The 18,926-nt window shown below is 46.3% G+C and overlaps 1 protein-coding gene across 9 annotated transcripts in view; it reads left to right on the top strand.

Moving 5' to 3' along the window:
• Window positions 1-18,926, top strand: part of DNM3 (dynamin 3) — a 381,825-nt gene that overhangs the window by 146,057 nt on the left and 216,842 nt on the right. For 7 of the 9 annotated variants that reach the window (XM_053914860.1, XM_053914861.1, XM_053914862.2 and 4 more), the window contains exons 13-14: window positions 2,376-2,427; window positions 3,237-3,266. In XM_053914860.1, the coding sequence (XP_053770835.1) occupies window positions 2,376-2,427; window positions 3,237-3,266 (82 nt within the window). The remainder of the gene's footprint in view (window positions 1-2,375; window positions 2,428-3,236; window positions 3,267-18,926) is intronic. The other 2 variants (XM_024553410.3, XM_045189572.2) reach the window with 1 other exon arrangement.

Here is an 18,926-nt window from a genome sequence, read left to right as displayed (position 1 = left end):
TTCATAATCAAATACCGTGTGGCCGTTCACCCCTCGGCGCTCCCCCCCGCCTCACGTGAGGGCAGAATACGGGTTTTCGTGAGCGTGAGCCAAGCGAAGCAGCTGCAGTGCACCCGGGGACAGTAGGAAGACTGCTATTCTGGGCAACCGCTGTAAGTGCGGCGTGATTTCTGATGTGCCGTGATGTCCCGTCGCTTTAAACAGTAGATTCACAACTTCACCTTTTTCTCTATTTTAGACTCTTTCATCGATCTCCACAAAAGCTTTTCTAAACTAAGGAACAGCCGTTTAGAGGGTTCCGTATTGCTAGCCTTCCCAGAACAACCAAAATGAGCTCTGTTTGCTCATCTCGATGGACGTTTACCCAGGCCGTCGCCGAAAGCGGGCCTCCACTTTTTTGAGAGCTAGAGCAACAAAGCGCCCGAACATGTGGGCGCTGAGGGTACACGGCCGGCCGGGTCATCTCTGGCTCTGGGCCCCTGTGCGCTGTGTTGTAATGGCGTTGACCTCATTGGCCTTTTTATTCAACTGGAATCTGTGGAATCCAAGTACAGTGTGTGCCAGGCAGTTTCTGGGCACTGAGGACACAGCAGCGGACAAAACAGACAAAACCCCTGCTCTCTGGGAGCTTACGTTCAGGGGGAGGGAGACAGACCACACACACAGAGTCAGTCAGTCAACTGTGTTGTTGTACGTTCGAAGGTGAGAGTGCCGCAGAGGGCATTAGAACAGTGCAAAGGTGGGGACAGTGCTGGAAGAAGGGAGGGCGCGATTTGGAGCGGAGCGGTCCCGGTAGGTCTCACTGAAAAGGTAGACTTGAACAAGGCCCCGAAGGAGGTGATGTGAGGAGCCCTGCTCAGCATACGTGGTGGAAGTGTGCATGCCAGGCAGAGGCGGCAGCCAGCATACAGCCTGTGAGCTGGAAGTATGCTGGGTGGGTTCAAATTAAAAAAATGAAAAAAAGAAGCAAAGGAGTTCAGCGTGGCTGGCCCTCTCCCGTGAATGACGTGGAGAGCAGTAGAGGGTGGGGTCCGTTGAGGAGGGCCTTGTGGACCATTGAAGGACTTTGCCCTTTACCGTGGGGCATGGTGTTGCAGGGCAGCATAGAGTTTTGAGCAGGAGAGTGGCCAGGCACCCTGTTAAGGGTCCCTCTGGCTTCTGTGTGGAGAACAGGCATTAGGTGTGAAAGCAGAGGCCAGCAAGTCAGCGATTGCAGGAGCGAAGCAAGAGGTCACGGTAGCATGGACCACGGTGACAACAACGGGAGTGGTGAAAAGACACTGAATTTTAAATACATTTTAAGGAGGAGCATCAGCAGCATTTGCTGATGACTAGATATGGAGCATGTGAGAAGGAGGAACCAAGGATTTGGGCTTAAGCACTCGGACATGCGGAATTAAGAACAAGAAGACTATGGGTAGAGTTCGGATGTGGCGTATTAAGTTTGAGCGCCCATTGAGACTTCCGGGTGGAGTTCTCAGAAACGTCTGTGAGTCTAGAGTCAGGAGGTAGGTAGGTCCAAGCTGGCATTGCCCCAAGGGAGGTGTCAGAATAGAGTCAGAATTCAAGGCAACGAGATCGGACAGTGTCACAGAGAGTTGGGGGACTGGAGGCAGCCTTTGGCAGACCACTTGTGACCGCCACTTATTTGTGGAGTAACTTTGGGAAATCCATTTAGCTTCTCTGAGATTCAGGCTCTCTGTCTGTAAAATGAAAAGAATAGTGGTAACCACTTCACAGGGTTAAGATTAATTAGAATCGGTAATATCTGTGAAGCACTTGGAACATGGCATATACTTAACAACTGCTAACTGTTCATTTTCAGCACAACTGTTCTGTACACCTGCAGATGTCCCCATGTACTGGCATTGGCCCATATTGTTATCGGTGCAGCAAGGCGGTCTTTCTCCCTGTGGTGTTAACTATATTTTTGGTTCGTGACTGTTCACTGGGCCTAGGAGTTCCACTGAGTGGGTTTTGCTTCCAGAATCAGAGTGACCTGGATTTATTTATTTATTTAGAGAGATTAAAAAAAGGATTTTATTTATTTATTTTTAGAGAAAGGGGAAAGGAGGGAGAAAGAGGGAGAGAAATATCAATGTGTGGTTGCCTTTCTCACGCCCCGTACTGGGGGCCTGGCCCACAACCCAGGCATGTGCCCTGACTGGAATCGAACCTGCGACCCTTAGGTTCGTTTGCAGGCGGGCGCTCAATCTGCTGAACCACATCAGCCAGGGGTGACTTGGGTTTTTGACAGTAGCTCTGCCTCAGATGTCGATACATTTTTCAAGCCTTGTATGTGTTTCAGTTTCTGTTACTTGTTTGGGAAAAGCCTTACCAGTGTTTTCAGCGCTGCTCTCCTTTGCTTTCCTCAGTGCTCAGCAGAGGAGCAGTCAGGTTCACAAGAAAAACACAATTGGAAATCAGGTAGGAGTCGCTTAAAGAACCAGCGCATGCACGCCCCGAGAGTTTCCGCTTGACTATTTTTTGTAAATGCAAAGTAATCGTGCGCAAATTTTGTTGGAAATGCAGCTTTCCGTTTTGTTTTGGCTTTTAAAGTTTTTAGAGCAAATTGTATTTTTTTTTCTTTTGCTCTATTATGCGGTTAACCTTATTGATTTATTTTCAATAACTTTTCTGCTATTTGCTCTGCTTTTCCGAGCTGACTCCTTGTGCCCTACTTTGCTTGCTTACATTGCCAGCAAATTTGACTTAACATCAAATCTGTGAGTCAGTGCAAGGTTGAAGCACGGTGAGTAGCTGCATGAGCTTTCTGATGCTGCCGACTAGTTCACACGTTTGCACAGCTTGGTAACAGTGAAGGGCTCCCAGGGAAGGCGGTTCTCGCATTGCATCGCTGCCGCACCAAATTCCCGTGGGTTGATGAGGACGTTAATCCCTCGGGAGAGTTGACCTTTTGAGCTTCTGCGTTTTGGGCTGACCCGCTGTCTCCGACTAACAGCGCTCCACAGAGATTGCATTAACTCCGACAGTCTGCTGTTGCGTGTACGTTTCATGTGATAATGAATATTTGCATTGTTATTTCTTTTCGAGTCAAAACAATGATGACTTTATCGTTTTTTAATTCAGAGGTACAATTATGGAACAAATTGAAACCTCTGCTCTAGATCTTTTTGTTTTTCCATTGTTTTGAAAGGAGAAGAGGTAATAACAGACTTGATTTTGAAAACTTTTTTTTTTTCTGAACTAAAGCATATAATTCTTTGCTATTTCAGGGAACCAATCTTCCGCCTTCAAGGCAAATTGTACGAGCTAAGTTCTGTAAGCTTTACTGTTGCTTTTTCATTCAGCTTCCCACGGCACAGTTTGTCTTTTAACTGATTAACTCAACTAGCGCTTGCTACTAATTTTTTAAAACTTAGGTTGTCTTGTCCATAACACCTTATCATTGAAACAAAATTCCTCTTAAGAGGGTTCATCCCTTCACTGCTAATAACTTGCTGTGATTGAAAGGTATGAACTAGTAAACTCTAAAATGCTGTAGTAGTAAACCCTTAACATTGTGGGTGCTTTGATATTTCTCTAATTTTAATGGGCCTTAAAATAATTAAAATCATTAATGATCTCCATCTCTGTCCTTTTATGCAATGTTGTTACATGGTGTATGCTTTTGTATGATACTATTTCCAATGAATGTCGATAACGCTTCTGAAAGGTGGGTGAATATTGAACAGCTGATTTGTTGTGTTTGTCGATAAGCCTTCCCAATTCCCATTATGTGTATTTATTTTTAAAGTAATAAAACAAAAACAAAATTACATTGATCGCAGTTTTACGTGGCTTTACAGCTGAATCTTTTTAAAACCAGATACCCTAATTTCATTTCATGGAAGTGTAAAGGTACTGTGAAGTTTCTAACATAGTCATTTTTTTTTTGAAAAATGATTACACTCTCATTTCTGCCATGGATGAAGCAGCCTTAAAGTCTTCCTTCCAATCGTGCGTGAGTTGAGAATGAGATGGGAGCACGGGCCACTTACTTGCCCCGTGTTGTTGTGGACGAAACAGACTTCGGAGGTAGACATCCTTTAGTTTAATTTCTGATCTGTCACTTAGTAGCCATGTGGCCTGGGACAAATTGAGCCTGCATGGGCTCAGTTGTGTGATGGGAAGAATAGAAAATATCTCCACAGGCTGATTGTGAGGATCTGGTGTAATGTACACCATGAGGTCTGCAGCCGGGGGCTGGATACACACGGATGTGCCTTGTAAACAGCAGCCACCTTTCTCCCAGCAGGTCAGTGCTGCTGCTTGAAACTTTTGGGAGAAAGCATGTCAAGTATAAGAAAATAATAAAAGTTACAAAATGAGAACAATGAAACACTTTGGAAAATCAGAAGGACTGACAAATCAGTCAAAAGATTGCAATGTTCAAATTAAGGCTGGGTGTGACGTGAAGCAGCGGTCCCCAGCCTTTTCCCACGGGCCCAGGGCAGGGGGGACGGGAGGCAGAGCTCAGGTCGTAATGGGAGCGGAGCTTCACTGGCTCCCTGGCCACTCACCTCCGGCTGTGTGGCCCGGTTCTTCACAGGCCATGGACAAGTACCAGCCCGCCGCCCTGGTGGTTGGGGACCCTTTATGTAAAGGATTTGCCCATAAAACTTTCCTTGTGGTCAGAAGCATCTCTAGCTCACGAAAGTGTATCTTTATTGGAAAAAGCAATAATGTAACGGCATAAATGCATACTTTAAATCAGATCTGAAGGGAAACTCTGAACCAGTTTTCAATTATATTACTTCCAAATGCTCAAATCATGCTAATGTGTTTTTGTGACTTTACTTTTGCTGAGTACTTCAAAGCCCACACATATGAAAGTTTTATAACTCCAAAGATAATAGAATTGGGTGAGTGTTTTAATAGGATACAGATACTTTATCCAAACCCCTAGGGTCTAGTTGTGCCTTGAAGGTCAGAATGTTTTGGATTTTAGAAAAACAATGCATTGCATATACCGCATAGTACCCGATATCGCTGTGGGGTCAGAGGCAGACCCGGTAATTAAACACATTATTTGTCTGTAGTGAAACAAATGAATGGTTACACCAGATAGAGCCGATGAAAGATACAAATACTTTCATGGCAAGTCAGGCTTTGCTGCCAGATTTATTAAAAAAAAAAACAACAACTTCTTAATTTGCAAGTGATGGATTATGAACCTGAATATTTTATTTTTCTGGAATCAAATACAACAATTAAATGCAATCCATTATAGTTTAAGGAATCCTTTCTTGTTTTTTTTTTTCTTCGTAGCAGAAATGAGCCATAATGACTTGAAACCATTTTCTTCATGAATCTGAATATCTGATGTTGGTTTGGTTTGCATTAAAGTAGCTTTACCAGTGGAGAGGCTCAGAGCCAGGGAGCCTTGGAGCCCAGCAGCCCAGCCTGCCTACGGACGCCGGCTTTTATGGTTGGTGGCCTCAAAATCCTGCAGGATCCTAGCAAGCGGCCCATCCACTTTAATACCCTCTTAAGGCCCCGGGTTGTAAGAGATTGCCATGCAGGGCCTGTACCGAAGTACATTAGAAGGATTTAAGGAAAGCAAAAATCTTTGAAGTCTAAATTCCATTCGCTGTTACCTGCCTAGAAATTTCCTTAGAAGTTTTACAAGTTGATGTCGGCATATGTACAAAGATAATGTGGGTGCACAGTCAGCCTCAAGTTGGACTGATGGGGGATTTAAATTTAAGCTTAAACTTCAGTCATCCCTTCACTCATCACACATGTGCCAAAATCTGTGGAGGGGGTTTGCTACAGTGCCGAGCAGACCCCAGCCCTGCCCTCAGGGAGCCCCCCAGCCCAGCAGGGATGCTGTAAGGAAGCAGATTGAAGTCTGCCTCCATTTTCCAGGCTGGTTCCTTCTGGTCCTGCAGTTCATCTGCGAGAGGCCCGCCCTGACTGTTGGATCTGAAGTCACCACCCCCCGGCCCTGCCCCAGTGTCTTGCTATTTATCTTATTTATTATTCTTCATCTTACTTACTTCTCTAGGACCTAAGCTCCACTAAAGATATTTGCATGGTGTTGACAGCAGAATATCGCTGTAAGGTTTTAGGCACAATCATATGAATGTTTTAGAAAGCTCCTTCTGCCTCGAGTGTGGAGAAAGATTGGAAGGCGCAGGACAAGGCTAGCAAAAGGAGACTGGTCAGGAGGTGAGGGTGAGCCGGTCCAGGCAGCTTCCACTGGGTCCGAGGAGAAGCTGGTGAGTTTGGGAGAACTGAGGAGGAAGAGTCCAAAGGACTTGTCGTGAGCTGCGTGTCAGGGAGATGTCAGGGACTCATGAGCAACGCTGTTCCGGTGTCTGAGTTAGGCGCCGGTGAGATGGTGGTGCTCTTCATGGAAAAGGGGACGTTGTGAAAAATCCAGGCTTGGCCTCAGGAGTGTTTGTTGAACATGAGTCACTGTGGGAGACTGGAGTAGCCACGTCCAGTGGGAAGTTGTATAAAAGTGTCTAGAGTTCCAAAGAGACAGAACCAAGTCCAAAGGTGGTATGGAGCCAGTAAAGGATTTCCAATAGAGAAGGGATGTCATCTGATTTGTGTGTTAGAAAGATCTGTGCGTCAGCCCTACGAGTAAAACTAGAGATATGAAAATTGGGACTTTTGAAGTAATTCAGGTAGGAAAATACAAATGTTTATAGCAGGAGTTTATTTATTTGGGAGTGTGTTAAATCATCCTCTCAGGCCATGGCTAAGGGATTCACCGTTGGGAGTACAGATATCTCAGGGACAATGGGAGACAAAGGTGGTGACTTCAGTTTTGGGTACATTTTTTGTGCCCATTGGTGACATCAGTAGAGTTTGAAGTTCGAGGCTTGTCTGGACTGGAGATGGGCATTTCACAGTTGTCATTTGTATACTTGGTTGCTGAAGCCATGGGAGTAGATGAGATCACTTCCAGAGGATGAAGGCATAGAAGGAAGTCTGGGATTCAAAGAATGATGGAGAAAGAAGAGTTCAGAGAGATGAGAAACTGAAAAGGAGTCTAGGAAGTGATGAGAGAGGTAGGAAAACTTGGCGAGTAGTAGAATGAATGCCAAGGGAGGAGAGAGAACATTTCAAGGAGGGAACAGTCTATTAGGTGTTTCCAGGAGCTCGAGAAACACTGGGGAAATGCTCCCGTAGGCGAACTGGTAGAAGGTCCCATGCAGTGTTGGGGACTGGGCTCGTATCAGTCTTCATGGTCTCACGAATTGTTCTTCTACTCTACAGCTGGAAGGTAGCTTGAAGACATTGATATCCTGAGCTGGCCATCAATGGAAATTTATATCATTTTCCAGGGAGGCAGCATGTAAGGGCAAGAGAGCAGATGAGTTAAAGTTTTGAAGACAGACAGGTTGAAGTGAAGGATTGTGTAATCAACCGTGAATGGTTTTCATCGACGTATTAGTGAGGACGGGTCAGCCAGGTAACAAATAGCCCCAGAATTTCAGTAGCTAACTGCAACATCAGTTTAATTCCACCTGCCCTGACCCTCCAGTGAAGGTCATCGAGCCGGGGCAGCCCTGCTTCACGTGGTCAGGCAGGGACTCTGGGATTCTCTTCATTCTTCCAGCAGGTGGGAGACAGGAGGAAGCAGGAAGGAGGGAGGTTGTCAGGGCCCAGCCCAGCAGTGACACACCACTTTCACTTCCATCCCAAGGATGGTCACTCAGTCATTTGGCCCCACCTAACCGAAGGGAAACAGGACTGTAACCTGAGCTTGTGCCCAGGCAGGAGAAAATAGAAAAGGTGGTGTTGACCGAAAGTGGAAAGGAAGTGGGCAGGTCAGGACACAGGACATGGGGGGGGGCAGGAAGGGTAGGGGGGGTCGGTGCTCACTGAAATTAGAGAAGTATGTACCGGGATTAAGGCAAAGAGGGGGCCAGATTGGCAGTGTCGGAGGCAGGGGTGTGACACCCACTGGAGCATCAGATACGCTACTGGGGACAAGAGGAAGCAGACAGTGCAGGAGGGGCAGCAAGTGGCACCTACAGGTGTTCACGGAACACTGCTGGTCTTCAGAGAAACGGGGGTGGAGTTTCTGGACTTGAATGTGTCAAGGGTCAGGCTGTCCCGAGGCCGGGAGGACTGATGTGGCATTTCCATGACGGGTCCTCCGCTTCTTCAGGTGTGAGACCCAGGAGAGGGAGGCCCAGCCGACGTGCTCCTGGGCCCAGACTGCATCTGGCTGCACTTGCACAACCAGGAGACTTTTTTTCTGTAGTCAGGAAGCAGGTGCTCGCCTGGGTGTCAGGGTGCCTCCTGGTCCCAGATTTGTTTGCTTTGTTTGCTGTTTGCTTTGTTTCCCATCCATGTGCCTTCTACTGCGCTAACTGTAGGTTGGAGTGTGAAACTTGGCTCTCCCAAACCTGTGATCCTCAGACAACCTTCTCGAATTGTAGGCTTCAAGCAGAAAAGATCTTTAAAAAAAAAAAAAAATCAAAACAGGGTTTCTTTCCTCCCTACTTTCTGAAAGCTAGCGGTAGTAGACACTAGTCTCTCTTTCTTAGACTGCCTCCAAGTTTCAGAAATCATCACCTGGCTCTGGCCAGGTGGCTCAATCGGCTGGAGCATCTTCCTGTAACCGAAGGATCGTGGGTACAGTCTCCGGTCTGGGCATGTATGGGAGGCAGCCGATCGATGTTTCTCTCTCACATTAATGTTTCTCTCTCTCTCTTCCTCTCAGCTTTCCTCTCTCTCTAAAAACAATGAAAAAATGTCCTTGAGTGAGGATAAAAAAGTGCTTGCTCTTATGATTGTTGCTGCTACATATCTATATTAGTCTCTTAAAGAAAGACAATAAAATAATTGCTTTTATTTCCTTAATTGAGCCATTGTCTGCCTTGGAAGTGGGAAGACTGCTATAAAGAAACCATGAAACCTGCGTGTCCAGTTCATGGGTAAATTCTGAATGCGGCGCAAGAAAAATACCCCACCCCGCCATTCTAATAAGTAGTTTCACATATATTTTAAAATAGGTGTTACACATTTTTAGAGCTGGTCAGCTGTTCTTCACCAAGTCCCTCTAACTGGAAGTGCTTTAAGAACATTACTTGTAGGAGGAATGAATAAATCTTTGCTCTACTTCTCTCTTGATCTTTGAGGCAGCTAGTTTTACTAAAAACCCTGCCATGGCAAGTCACATCATTTAAATCCATTTGCTGTTATGTTTATTTATGACTTAATTTTTTTTCTTAATCTAAAGCTGTCAGATCCTGAGTCGAACGGACTCGGTTGGCTTTGTATAAATTGATGTGATTATTTTAGGTAGTTGGGGCTGCTGTACCAGAATCCCATAGGCTGGGCGACTGAACAACAGACAGTTACTTCTCATCGTTCTGGAGGCTGTAGGTCTGAGATGAGGAGGCCGGCATGGTCGGGTTATTAGTGGGGGCTCTTTTCTTAAATATGGCCTCGTGTGACCTTCCTTGGTGTGGGGAGAGACAGACTGACAGACACACCAAGAGAGATGCCATGTCTCCTCCTCTTTTTATAATCCCATCAGGGGGCTCCACTCTCGTGACCCCATCTAACCTTGATTGTCTCCCAGAGGCCCCACCTCCTACTGCCACCTCATTGGGAGGTCAGGGTTCAACACACAAATTTGGGGGGAACCAACATTCAGTCCATTGCACTGATGGACAATGAAAGGCTGTAGTAGCTGGTTGAACGGGTTCCCTTTTTACCCCTCACTTCTACAAAAACATCTCCACAGGGGCCAAGTAACAGGTTCTAAAATACGACAATCTTTGTTTTACTAAAACAGGCAGAGAATGGGGTCCGTGAAAGCGAAACGTGTGGCCTGCCAACTTGTTCTTCTTCTTCTAAATCTAGACTTCTGTTGGACTGGCATGCTCCTACAATTTTTTTCCCCAGAAGATACATAGATGTGTTTCCTGTACTCTTGCGCCTTAGTTGAGAGTTCAGGGCCTAAAGTCAATGAGGGAAAAAGTCCTCTATCTAGTCAAAGTCGTCCTGACAAACCCCCTCAACAGGCGGCGTCCAGCCCCGTGCACCTGCTGTGGCCGCTCCTGGGCGGGAGGAGTCCGGTCGCCTCATCAGGGGTGGGGAGGGAGGGCACCGGGCCAGCTCCGGGTTTCTCCTCTTGCCCCTCTCCCGCTGCCCCTCTTTTCCTCCCTCTGCCCCTTTGTCTCCACCCAACTCTATTTTTGACAAAGTGTGATGTATTCAGTTCCCGGTAAGTTTCCCTGGAATTTTCATAGCACTAAACACTTTTATTTTCTTCCACTCTTATTTTATTAACCACTGTCGTTTTAGACCTGAATGTTTCCCTGAACTAACAGATAAACTACATCTTTGTGTCTTCCCATCCATGACTGTTTCCCGCATTTGTGGACTTTGGGATTATATCCTTTTCTGGGTCCTGGGTGAATAGCTCTCCCTGTTTCAACTTCTGCCTCTTTTGTCTCCAGCCCACACCCCAGAGCAGAGGTTTTTACTTCATTCCTGCACAGGCAGCTCGGTGGGGAGGGGCTCAACAGAGGCGGCTGCCCCAGCCGACCCCTGAAGTCTCTGGCGCTCATGCACACACACACACACACACACACTCACTCACTCACTCCACCTCTTCCTGCTCCTGATTCCAGGCCCCCAGGAAGGCCAGTGGTCAGCGCCTGGGTGCCTCGCTCAGGTCTCCTGCAGCTTTGTGGCTGCAGGCGATTTAACAGAGGTTAACTTTTGGCCGTGATTGGTGGATCTCTGTAACATGTACACGTGTGTATGTGGCCACACATTCTATTTGACGGTAAGTCGCAGGCATCGTGCCAGCTCATCCCTAAATACTTCAGTTGCATTTCCTAAGAAAAAGGTCATTCTGCCTTTATGTCCACACCACTGTCTTCTTAACCTAAGAGATTAACAATGGTTTTTAATAATGTCTATTGTCCTTGTGATATAATTGCAGTAGTTCTAGTAGGCTACTATCCTGTGCTCAGAGATAGTAGCTCGAAAGAGTTAAGGCTTGTCTCAGATTTATATGCAAAGACCAATTTGGTTTCTTTGAAAGGACCAGTGTGGAAAGACCAGTATGGTTTATTTGCCTTATAGTATATATTTCCTAATTATTGAGGTGCAGAAAAAAAATAAAACTTATCTGAGATGATTTCTTGAACAAAATGTAAACCTGTAGAGCCTTAGGTAAACTAAGGACTAAAATTTCTACCCCCCAGTTACTATGAAATCTCTCTGACTCAGCAACTAACCCTTCCCCTCTCCAGGAAACGGGTGTCCTGGCTTCAAAACTGAACCTACGCACCTTGCCACTTTGCCCTGTGCTCTTGCCTCACCAGACCATTGGCTGAAGGGTTTCTCCTGACTCCTGGTGAGGTTGTTTACACGCTGAGCCCGTGGCGGGTCTCCCCCGTGGATGCTACCAGTATGTTGTCTGGATGGGGCCTTACTTAGAAATGGTGCTCGTGCATGCAAATGAGCTTGGGAAATACAAATACGAACATGAAACTCAGTCATCGTCATCATCTCATTTCCAACGCCTTTGATTATTCTTTGCAATATAAAATGAATTCTTTATCTATGGGAGTCCTACCACCTCCAGCCCCTATCCCAAGTTTTAATTTGAGTCTCTCTTGAGTGTTCACGAAGCCTTTGATGAGAAAGCACTATCATAACTGAAACATTCGTTTACAAGCAAAGTCACTTTATTGTTTCCTGCCCCAGCCCACTAAACTTGATCGTCTTAATTAAGGTAAGACATTTTTAGCGTCCGTTTGTGTTCTCAGCTCTTTTCTCTCTCAAAAACCTTTTCCTTCCCCAGCCACCCTGGTCTTCCTGTTGACCTGCCGCAGAGTGGAGGAGGGCAAGAGGAAAAGGGGGATTTGTTTTTGAGAACTCAACTATCTATAAATGACTTCCTCTTGTTCGGTACATCCTGGGGCAGGGTTTCATTTTCAAGTGCCTGGTTGCGGGACCCATGTCCTGGAGGAAGGAACCATGTCATCCCTCGCTCATCCTGTGCTCGGAGCTTTACCGCCGCCACGAGTATTATCTCCTATCGCTCCCGACATTCCTCGTGCTGCTCTTCCTGAGCTTCATAATTCATGTCACCGATTTCCGGCACATACGGAGTCAGGTTTTAGAAATATGAGACAATTTAAAAATTACAGACGCGCAGCCTCGCTGCGTGAGCCAACATCTGCAACCAGTTTACGAGATTAAGCAAAATAGCTGCTCTGGATGACTGATATTTACCAGGGCCTCTCCATTTCTCATCAGAAATCACAATGCCCGTTACTTAGATGTCCTTCACTTTTCGACGGAAAGCGGGCTTTCATCTGTCACGTGCCTCACTTTATTAGGCTTCCTCACAGAGCATCCTGGGTGACAGCCCATTTTCAATTAGCCACCACTAAGGAAGTCAGCAAGAACATGGGCAATTAAAATCCACCAGTAATTAAAGTTCTTACCTAAACCAGAATCCAACATTCTCTCTCCCAAACCTTTACGCTGGGATTCCAAACAAGGGAAACATCTCGTAGGGTTTTCTTTTGTTTTGTTTTGGTGTAGACACAATGACACCCTGAACACTTCACCCCCTTGCTCCCTCACAACCACTCAAAAGTACTTCTTTACCTTGAGGACGGAGACCACATGGTACCCTCTCTTATCTGTCCCCGGCCTGCTTCTCGCTCCTCCTGTCCCCTGACACTCCCGAATGCTGTGGGCCAGCAACAGTGACCTCCAGGGAGGGTCTTCATGGTCCAGGCTCTGTCCCTGCTGGGGCTTTGAATGTGCTCTTTCCTGCGCCTGGAACATCTTTTTTACTTTTGCCCGAGCAGCAAACATCCTCCTCATTTTCTTTGGGTTACGTAGCACTCCCCAAGGAGTGTTTTCCCTGCCAGCTTGCTGTATGTTCCCACAGGAATGAGGGCCTCCCCGACCCAGTGTTTGCGTGTTTCCTGGTTTACCGTTCTTCTCCGCCACTTGCTTGTGAGCTCTGGGAGGTCAGGGACCTTTGTCGCCGAGCTCACTGCTATATTTTCTGGATCCAACCTAGAATCCGCTCGTGATAGGTGTCCACAAAACCACTGTTGCATAGGAGAAAGGATTATGTACATAAAAACCTGGAAGCGGATGGCCAGTCCTGTAGGTGGGCTATGAAAAGAATGGCTTATAAGCTGTGATGTCAACATTCAGAGGGGAAAATCTAGAATATCTTAAGGTTGCATATTAACTTTGTTACTTTTTGTCATCTAGAGGGAAAAAATGGGTCTGAGATGTAATTGTTACTCAGAGTTGTCATTTCAGACTTGCCTGTGGGGCCCACTCCACTCAAGTTTCCTGCCCAACTATGTCACCAGAAAAGTGATTACCTGTAGCTCTGAAATGGGATTCTGAATGTATTCAGTTCCAGTCTTACAGTGAAACTGAATTATACTTGATTGACATTTAGGGCTAACCACTCAACTATGAGTTGTACTTAGACTCAGCAGGTGTTGCTATCATTCAGATAGGAGAGTTCTTCACTCATCACCCTTGACCTTTACCCACGTGTCTCCCAGACCTTGCAACTGTACAGAACACCTGCCGTACGTTTACTGAAAGCTGCTGGTTTGGGTATTGCCCTGGTTTGAAGCTATTGTACCAATAATTTATCGACTATCCTGTGACCTAGGGCAAGTTCAAGTATTCCAAAGGAGCATTAAAGCCCAGTTAGTCTCTTCTTGGTAATAACATCTACCATTTATTGAACATTTACTACATGCCAGACACGCTGCTGAGTACTTGAGGTCTATTCATCTCACTTAACCCTTGTAACATCGATTGGAGTTGAGATTATCAGCTCCAATTCTCAGATGAAAAATAAAAACAGAAAAATGAGGCTCGGTTCGATCGTTACTTGCCCAAATTCACGCAGCGAGTAAATGCAGAATAATTCAAAGCAAGATGATGTCAGTGCTGCGTTTAGACAGAGAACAAAGTAGACGTGCAAAGAAGGAGGAGATCCATATCTCCTCCATACTGGAGCTTCTTTGTTATTCATTGTATCACAAGTTGATTCTTTTTTTTTCTTAGAGTGTTACGTTACTGAGAGACTGCTACGTGCATTTATATTTCTACCCGTCACTCCCTGGCACATCTGGTTTTTAAACAATCACATTGTAATCAGAGCTACCACTTTTTGAAGGGCTGTTTTGGAAAAGTCAGTGTGTTAGGGACTTTGTTCTTCAAACACTTTAACCTGAGTGATTGCGTGAGCACACATCTTGTTGTTTCTCCTGATGGGCCAGAATTTCCAGGAACTTCTCTAAAACGGGTTCTCTCTTTGATGTTAGGTTTTCTTCCCTGGCCAATTCTTTGTTTTGCCTCTTTTATTTGCATCCAGGAGATGCTGTGAAGGCATCAATCCATCATTTGAAATCAGAGTGTCATGGGAGACCTTCCACTCCGTCACCCATCCCCTCTGACCTGGCTCCCTCCCCACCAAGCCACAGAGACAGCGCCTGGCCAGGCGGTGCAGCCAGCGCGTGTTAGTGGAGCCACGGTGGCTGTTCAAATAGTGGGTGCTTTCACACCGATTGTAACTGGCTGCTCCCCCAGGTGCCTGCCCGTCATCGGAGATGCTGAGGCTTCTCTCTCAGACCCCTCCTCTGCCCCAAACTCCCCCTTATCCACATTAAAGGCAGAGGTTCAGTCCAGAAGGGGCCTCCCATACCCTGCTCTAGCACTGGGACCCCCCACACCCCTTTAGACTTGTCAGGTTGATGCCATACTAATTGTTAAATTAAAAAAAAATTATTTATTAAGAGAGAGGAAAGGAGAGAAGGAAAAGAAGAGGGATTAATTGATTGATTGATTTGTCATTTTACTTATTTATACATTAATTGGTTGACTCTTGTATGTGCCCTGACTGGGGATTGAACCCACAAACTTAGTGTATGGGGACCCAGCTCTAACCATCTGAGCTACCCGGCCAGGGCTAGGTGTTAAATGTTTTGACTATTATCTCTTCAGTAACCTCCATGGTACCCAAACCAGGGAATATTTCTTTTTGCTCTGAATCCCACTTTCCCTCACAGCAGCATCAGACACTTTCATCCTTCTCTTATTAAAACATTCTCTCCCGAGGAAGCTGTATTCTGCTTTTGTCCTGCCCTTCTAGCTGTGCCTTGGTCTCCTGTGTAGGTTCATCCTCTCTACCTGGCCATAACCTGTTGGCTGCCCTCAAGGCTCAGCCCCAGCTCCTCTTCTCTTCTCCCTCAGGCTCTTACCTTGTTATCTTTTCCTACCTGAGGCTCCATTGACTCCTGCAATCAATGATTCACAGATCTGTGTATCTGACTGAGACTTCTCCACCGACTGTGGTTCTCTTTTTGTGTGCAGAGGACGCATCCGCTCCCCTGACCGTAGTCTCCTCTCTCTCAATGAATTTGCCGCCAGAGCAGGTCCAGCGTCAGAAACTAAACTTTGGGAGTTCCCCCTGACACTGCCTTCCCCTCCTCTTCCACCTCCACTTCCTCATTGTTGTAATAATTTTCTTCCTAAATATCCTTCAAATGTGCCCACTTCTCTAAATGTTCCTTTCCACCCCTCTTGTCAAAGTTGTCACCATCTGTGACCTAGGACCCTGACCCCCGGATTCTGTCTGATCCCCTGCATCCTTCCCCTCCCTCTAATCTCATCACCCAACCAGAGCTAGAAGCAAATCTTACATGGCTGCCCCGCTTGAAACACTTCGAAGGCTTTCCATTCCTCTTAGGATGAAGACCAAATTTCTTCACGTAAGTCACACGCCGGGTATGGTTCTCCTCCCCGCCGGGGTGGTCTTGCACAGGCTCACCCTTCGTCCCTGTGTCGGGGGCGCCCTGTCTCCCACGACACATCCTTCAGAGTCCAATGCAGGTGCTGGGCTCCCCAGCATGCGGCTCTCCCTGTACCAGTGCCAGTCGGAGCTGTCCACGTCCTGGCGGCAGCCACCGCAGCGGTCACTTCACACTGATCTGTGGGAGTCTTTGCTCAGCGCCTAGTCCCATTTGTCTGTAAGCTCCACCAAGTGCAGGGACTGTGCCTGGTTTTTTGTTTTATTCTTATTTTTCGACTTAGCCTTGTATTTCCAATGTGCTGCCTGACCCAGATAAGGGACTCACTCATTTTCTAGTACATGAACTCATAAACGTTTACTAAGGTGCTTTTTTTCCCCTCTCTCTCTCTCTCTCTCAAAGATGCTGTCCGAATTATTTTTAGGACAGTGTCCAAATTCTACTCAGACCCTGCTAATTATGCAGTATCTCTTTCTGTGTGTGTGTGTGTGCATTTTTGCCCTTGAACGTGAGAAATAGATGACGGGCTTCGTTCTCACTCTGTTTTGTATCACTTGGAATCTCTTCCACATGGAGGGCCCCCATTAACTTCAAAGGGAGCTCTGCACATGGAACAGAGACACAGGGAAAAGTGGAAAAAGCGGAGTCCTGATTTTCATCACGGTTAATGGCCTGGGTCCCGCAGAGGTTTAGGTGAACAGACTGAGAAGAAACAGCTCCCTCTCGGCGAACGCTTCAGGAACAGCTGTGCCTGTGGCAGCAGTCACGGGTAAACAGGCAGTCAGGAAAATCCTGGGAAACAATGGAAGGGAAGGAATTCCTTAGGAGTTACATTTGAGAATCAAGATAATATAATAGCCTGGTGAGCACAGAGGCAAGGAAAGTGCACCCGTTCTGTGAGCGGGGGCTGGTGTTCTGGGAAGATGGTCCAGCCAGTCGCAGGGTGAATGGGAGACGTGGGCACACCCTCAGTGGAGTCCTTGTGGAGGGGGGCAGTCCAAAAAAAGTGGGCGAGGGCTACCTAGAGAGGCTGTTTTATGAAACAGAGACTTGGAATTCTGCTTAACTTACAACATTTTATTTACATGGTTCGGATTTAAACTTACACCAGTGTTTTTAGGTAAAGGTTGGCTTTTACAGAGAAAACAAATTTGTTATCGTTTTGGCAGCCATATCGTCAAATGAGAAGGGGGTTTGATATGACCGTTAAATGTCGGTTTCTTATTTCCAGTCGGTTTCTCGTGCACACTGGTAATATGTTCTCGGTCCATCAGACCAGTTCCTTATTTAAAGTAGTCTTCTGTCGTCGTGGTGATTTCCTGTGTAATATTCCAGAATCCTTTCTCTTCGCGTTGTGCTGTGGAGTTACTCACTAGTGGGATATTCGTAATCCCCCTCAGTGTTCCAACATGCTGTGTTCATTATACACCAGAGGGAATCGCAAGAAATGAAAGAGCGAGAGAGAGAGAGAGAGAATTTTCTTTCTAAAAAGAGAGAAAATTGACTGACTGAAGCAAGCAACCAATAATGTGATGGCAACTTGTATTTTTAGTAATATGAATACTATAGGAAAATATGGGAAATACAGGGAAATTGAAGGAGGAAATAAAAATAACACTGTATCTCATGACTACTTTTCAATCTTAGTTAATATTTTGGTGTATATCACAGTCTTTCTCTATCCTTGCATTAACAGATATAACTGAAATAATACCGCATGTATTAATACTAATAGGTACTGGTATAAGTCCTTGATACTTAGTAACTCATGACCTGCACACCAGTTCTATGTTACTGTCCCATGTCACATAGGAGGAAGTAGCAGCGAAGAGACTCACCAGTGTCACCCTGACAACAGCCCAACTACGAGGCGAGTCTGGGAGTCAGCTCTAGACCCCGCCCAGTGTTAGCACCACTCCGCAAAAATATCTTCCTGCATCATTTAGTAGGCGTTTTTGCTCAGCTTGCAATCGAACAGATCCAAAGAGTATGTCAGACTCTGTTAACCAGTTTCCAGGTAGGCGAATGGCCAGTGTCCCGCAGCTGCTAGAAGCAATACTGCGACCAGCGTCCTTGTCTGTGTTGTGGGTTAAGGGCCGGGACTCTGCAGTCAGACCTCCAGGGCGATGTGATGTTACTCAGGTGCCAAGACGCTCAACCCTCTGCAAGGTGGAGCAAAATGGTGAACGTGCATGAGCTCCTGTGAGGAAGGCCTGTGGGTTACGCGCATGGACTTGGCCATGAAACAGGCACCTGATGCAGTTTCCTCCTCTGTCACATAAGGAAAATATTACATGAATTAAAAGAATCCACATGGAGCTCTCAGCACAATGCCTGGCTCAGGGCTCAGTATTCAGTGTTCAGTGTTGTGAGCTATTGTTTTCATCCTTGAACTCCTAGAAGTGGAGTCAAATTGTATTCTTCCCTGTGTCTGTTTTACTACGAAACTGTGCTCTGGTTTCCTAGAAAGTCAAACCATGAAAAGAACATCCAAACCAACCAATGCCACTCAGCCAACTCATTCACAGTAGTATTTTGTAGAGTCTTCAGAGCAAAACAAATAATATTTCACCAAATATTTGATTATTTTGTGCCTTGTTTCAATTATCCTTTAAATCCCTTTAGCTGTGCTTCACTTTACCTGCTCATAGTCACAGCTTCTTTGTCCCAGACATAGGTTAGTTCCTCAGATCAAACACCTGTTTTTTCACGTGTGCAACCCACTGATAAGACACACCTGGGTGTACTCACTGTGGCCACCTTTGTGATCCTAGGGACAGGGCACCTGGCACAGGGCTTGGTCCACCGTGGACATTCATAGATACTGGTCAACTGACTTAGCAACACCTTGGAACACTTTCCTGAATTAAATGTATCACTCAAAACTGCAGGCGTGCAGCCCTCCCTTCCTGCCTGTGTTGGAACATACATTTTCTGTGGGCATCTGGCTCCTGAGAAGAAGCGGGTGGGGCAGAGAAAGGACCTGGACCACACTTCCTTATTGAACTTTCCACAGGCACCAACCTGAGAAATCACTGTACTCCTCTCGGGTCGAAGGAGTGAGGAAACAATAGGAGTGCCCCTCCATTCCCCATCCCTGTGCAACCTTCCTTAGCCTTCCCCTGCCTT

Source organism: Desmodus rotundus, chromosome 12, assembly GCF_022682495.2.
Source record: "Desmodus rotundus isolate HL8 chromosome 12, HLdesRot8A.1, whole genome shotgun sequence".
Lineage (NCBI taxonomy): Eukaryota > Metazoa > Chordata > Mammalia > Chiroptera > Phyllostomidae > Desmodus > Desmodus rotundus.
This window is presented reverse-complemented; position numbering and strand designations above follow the sequence as displayed.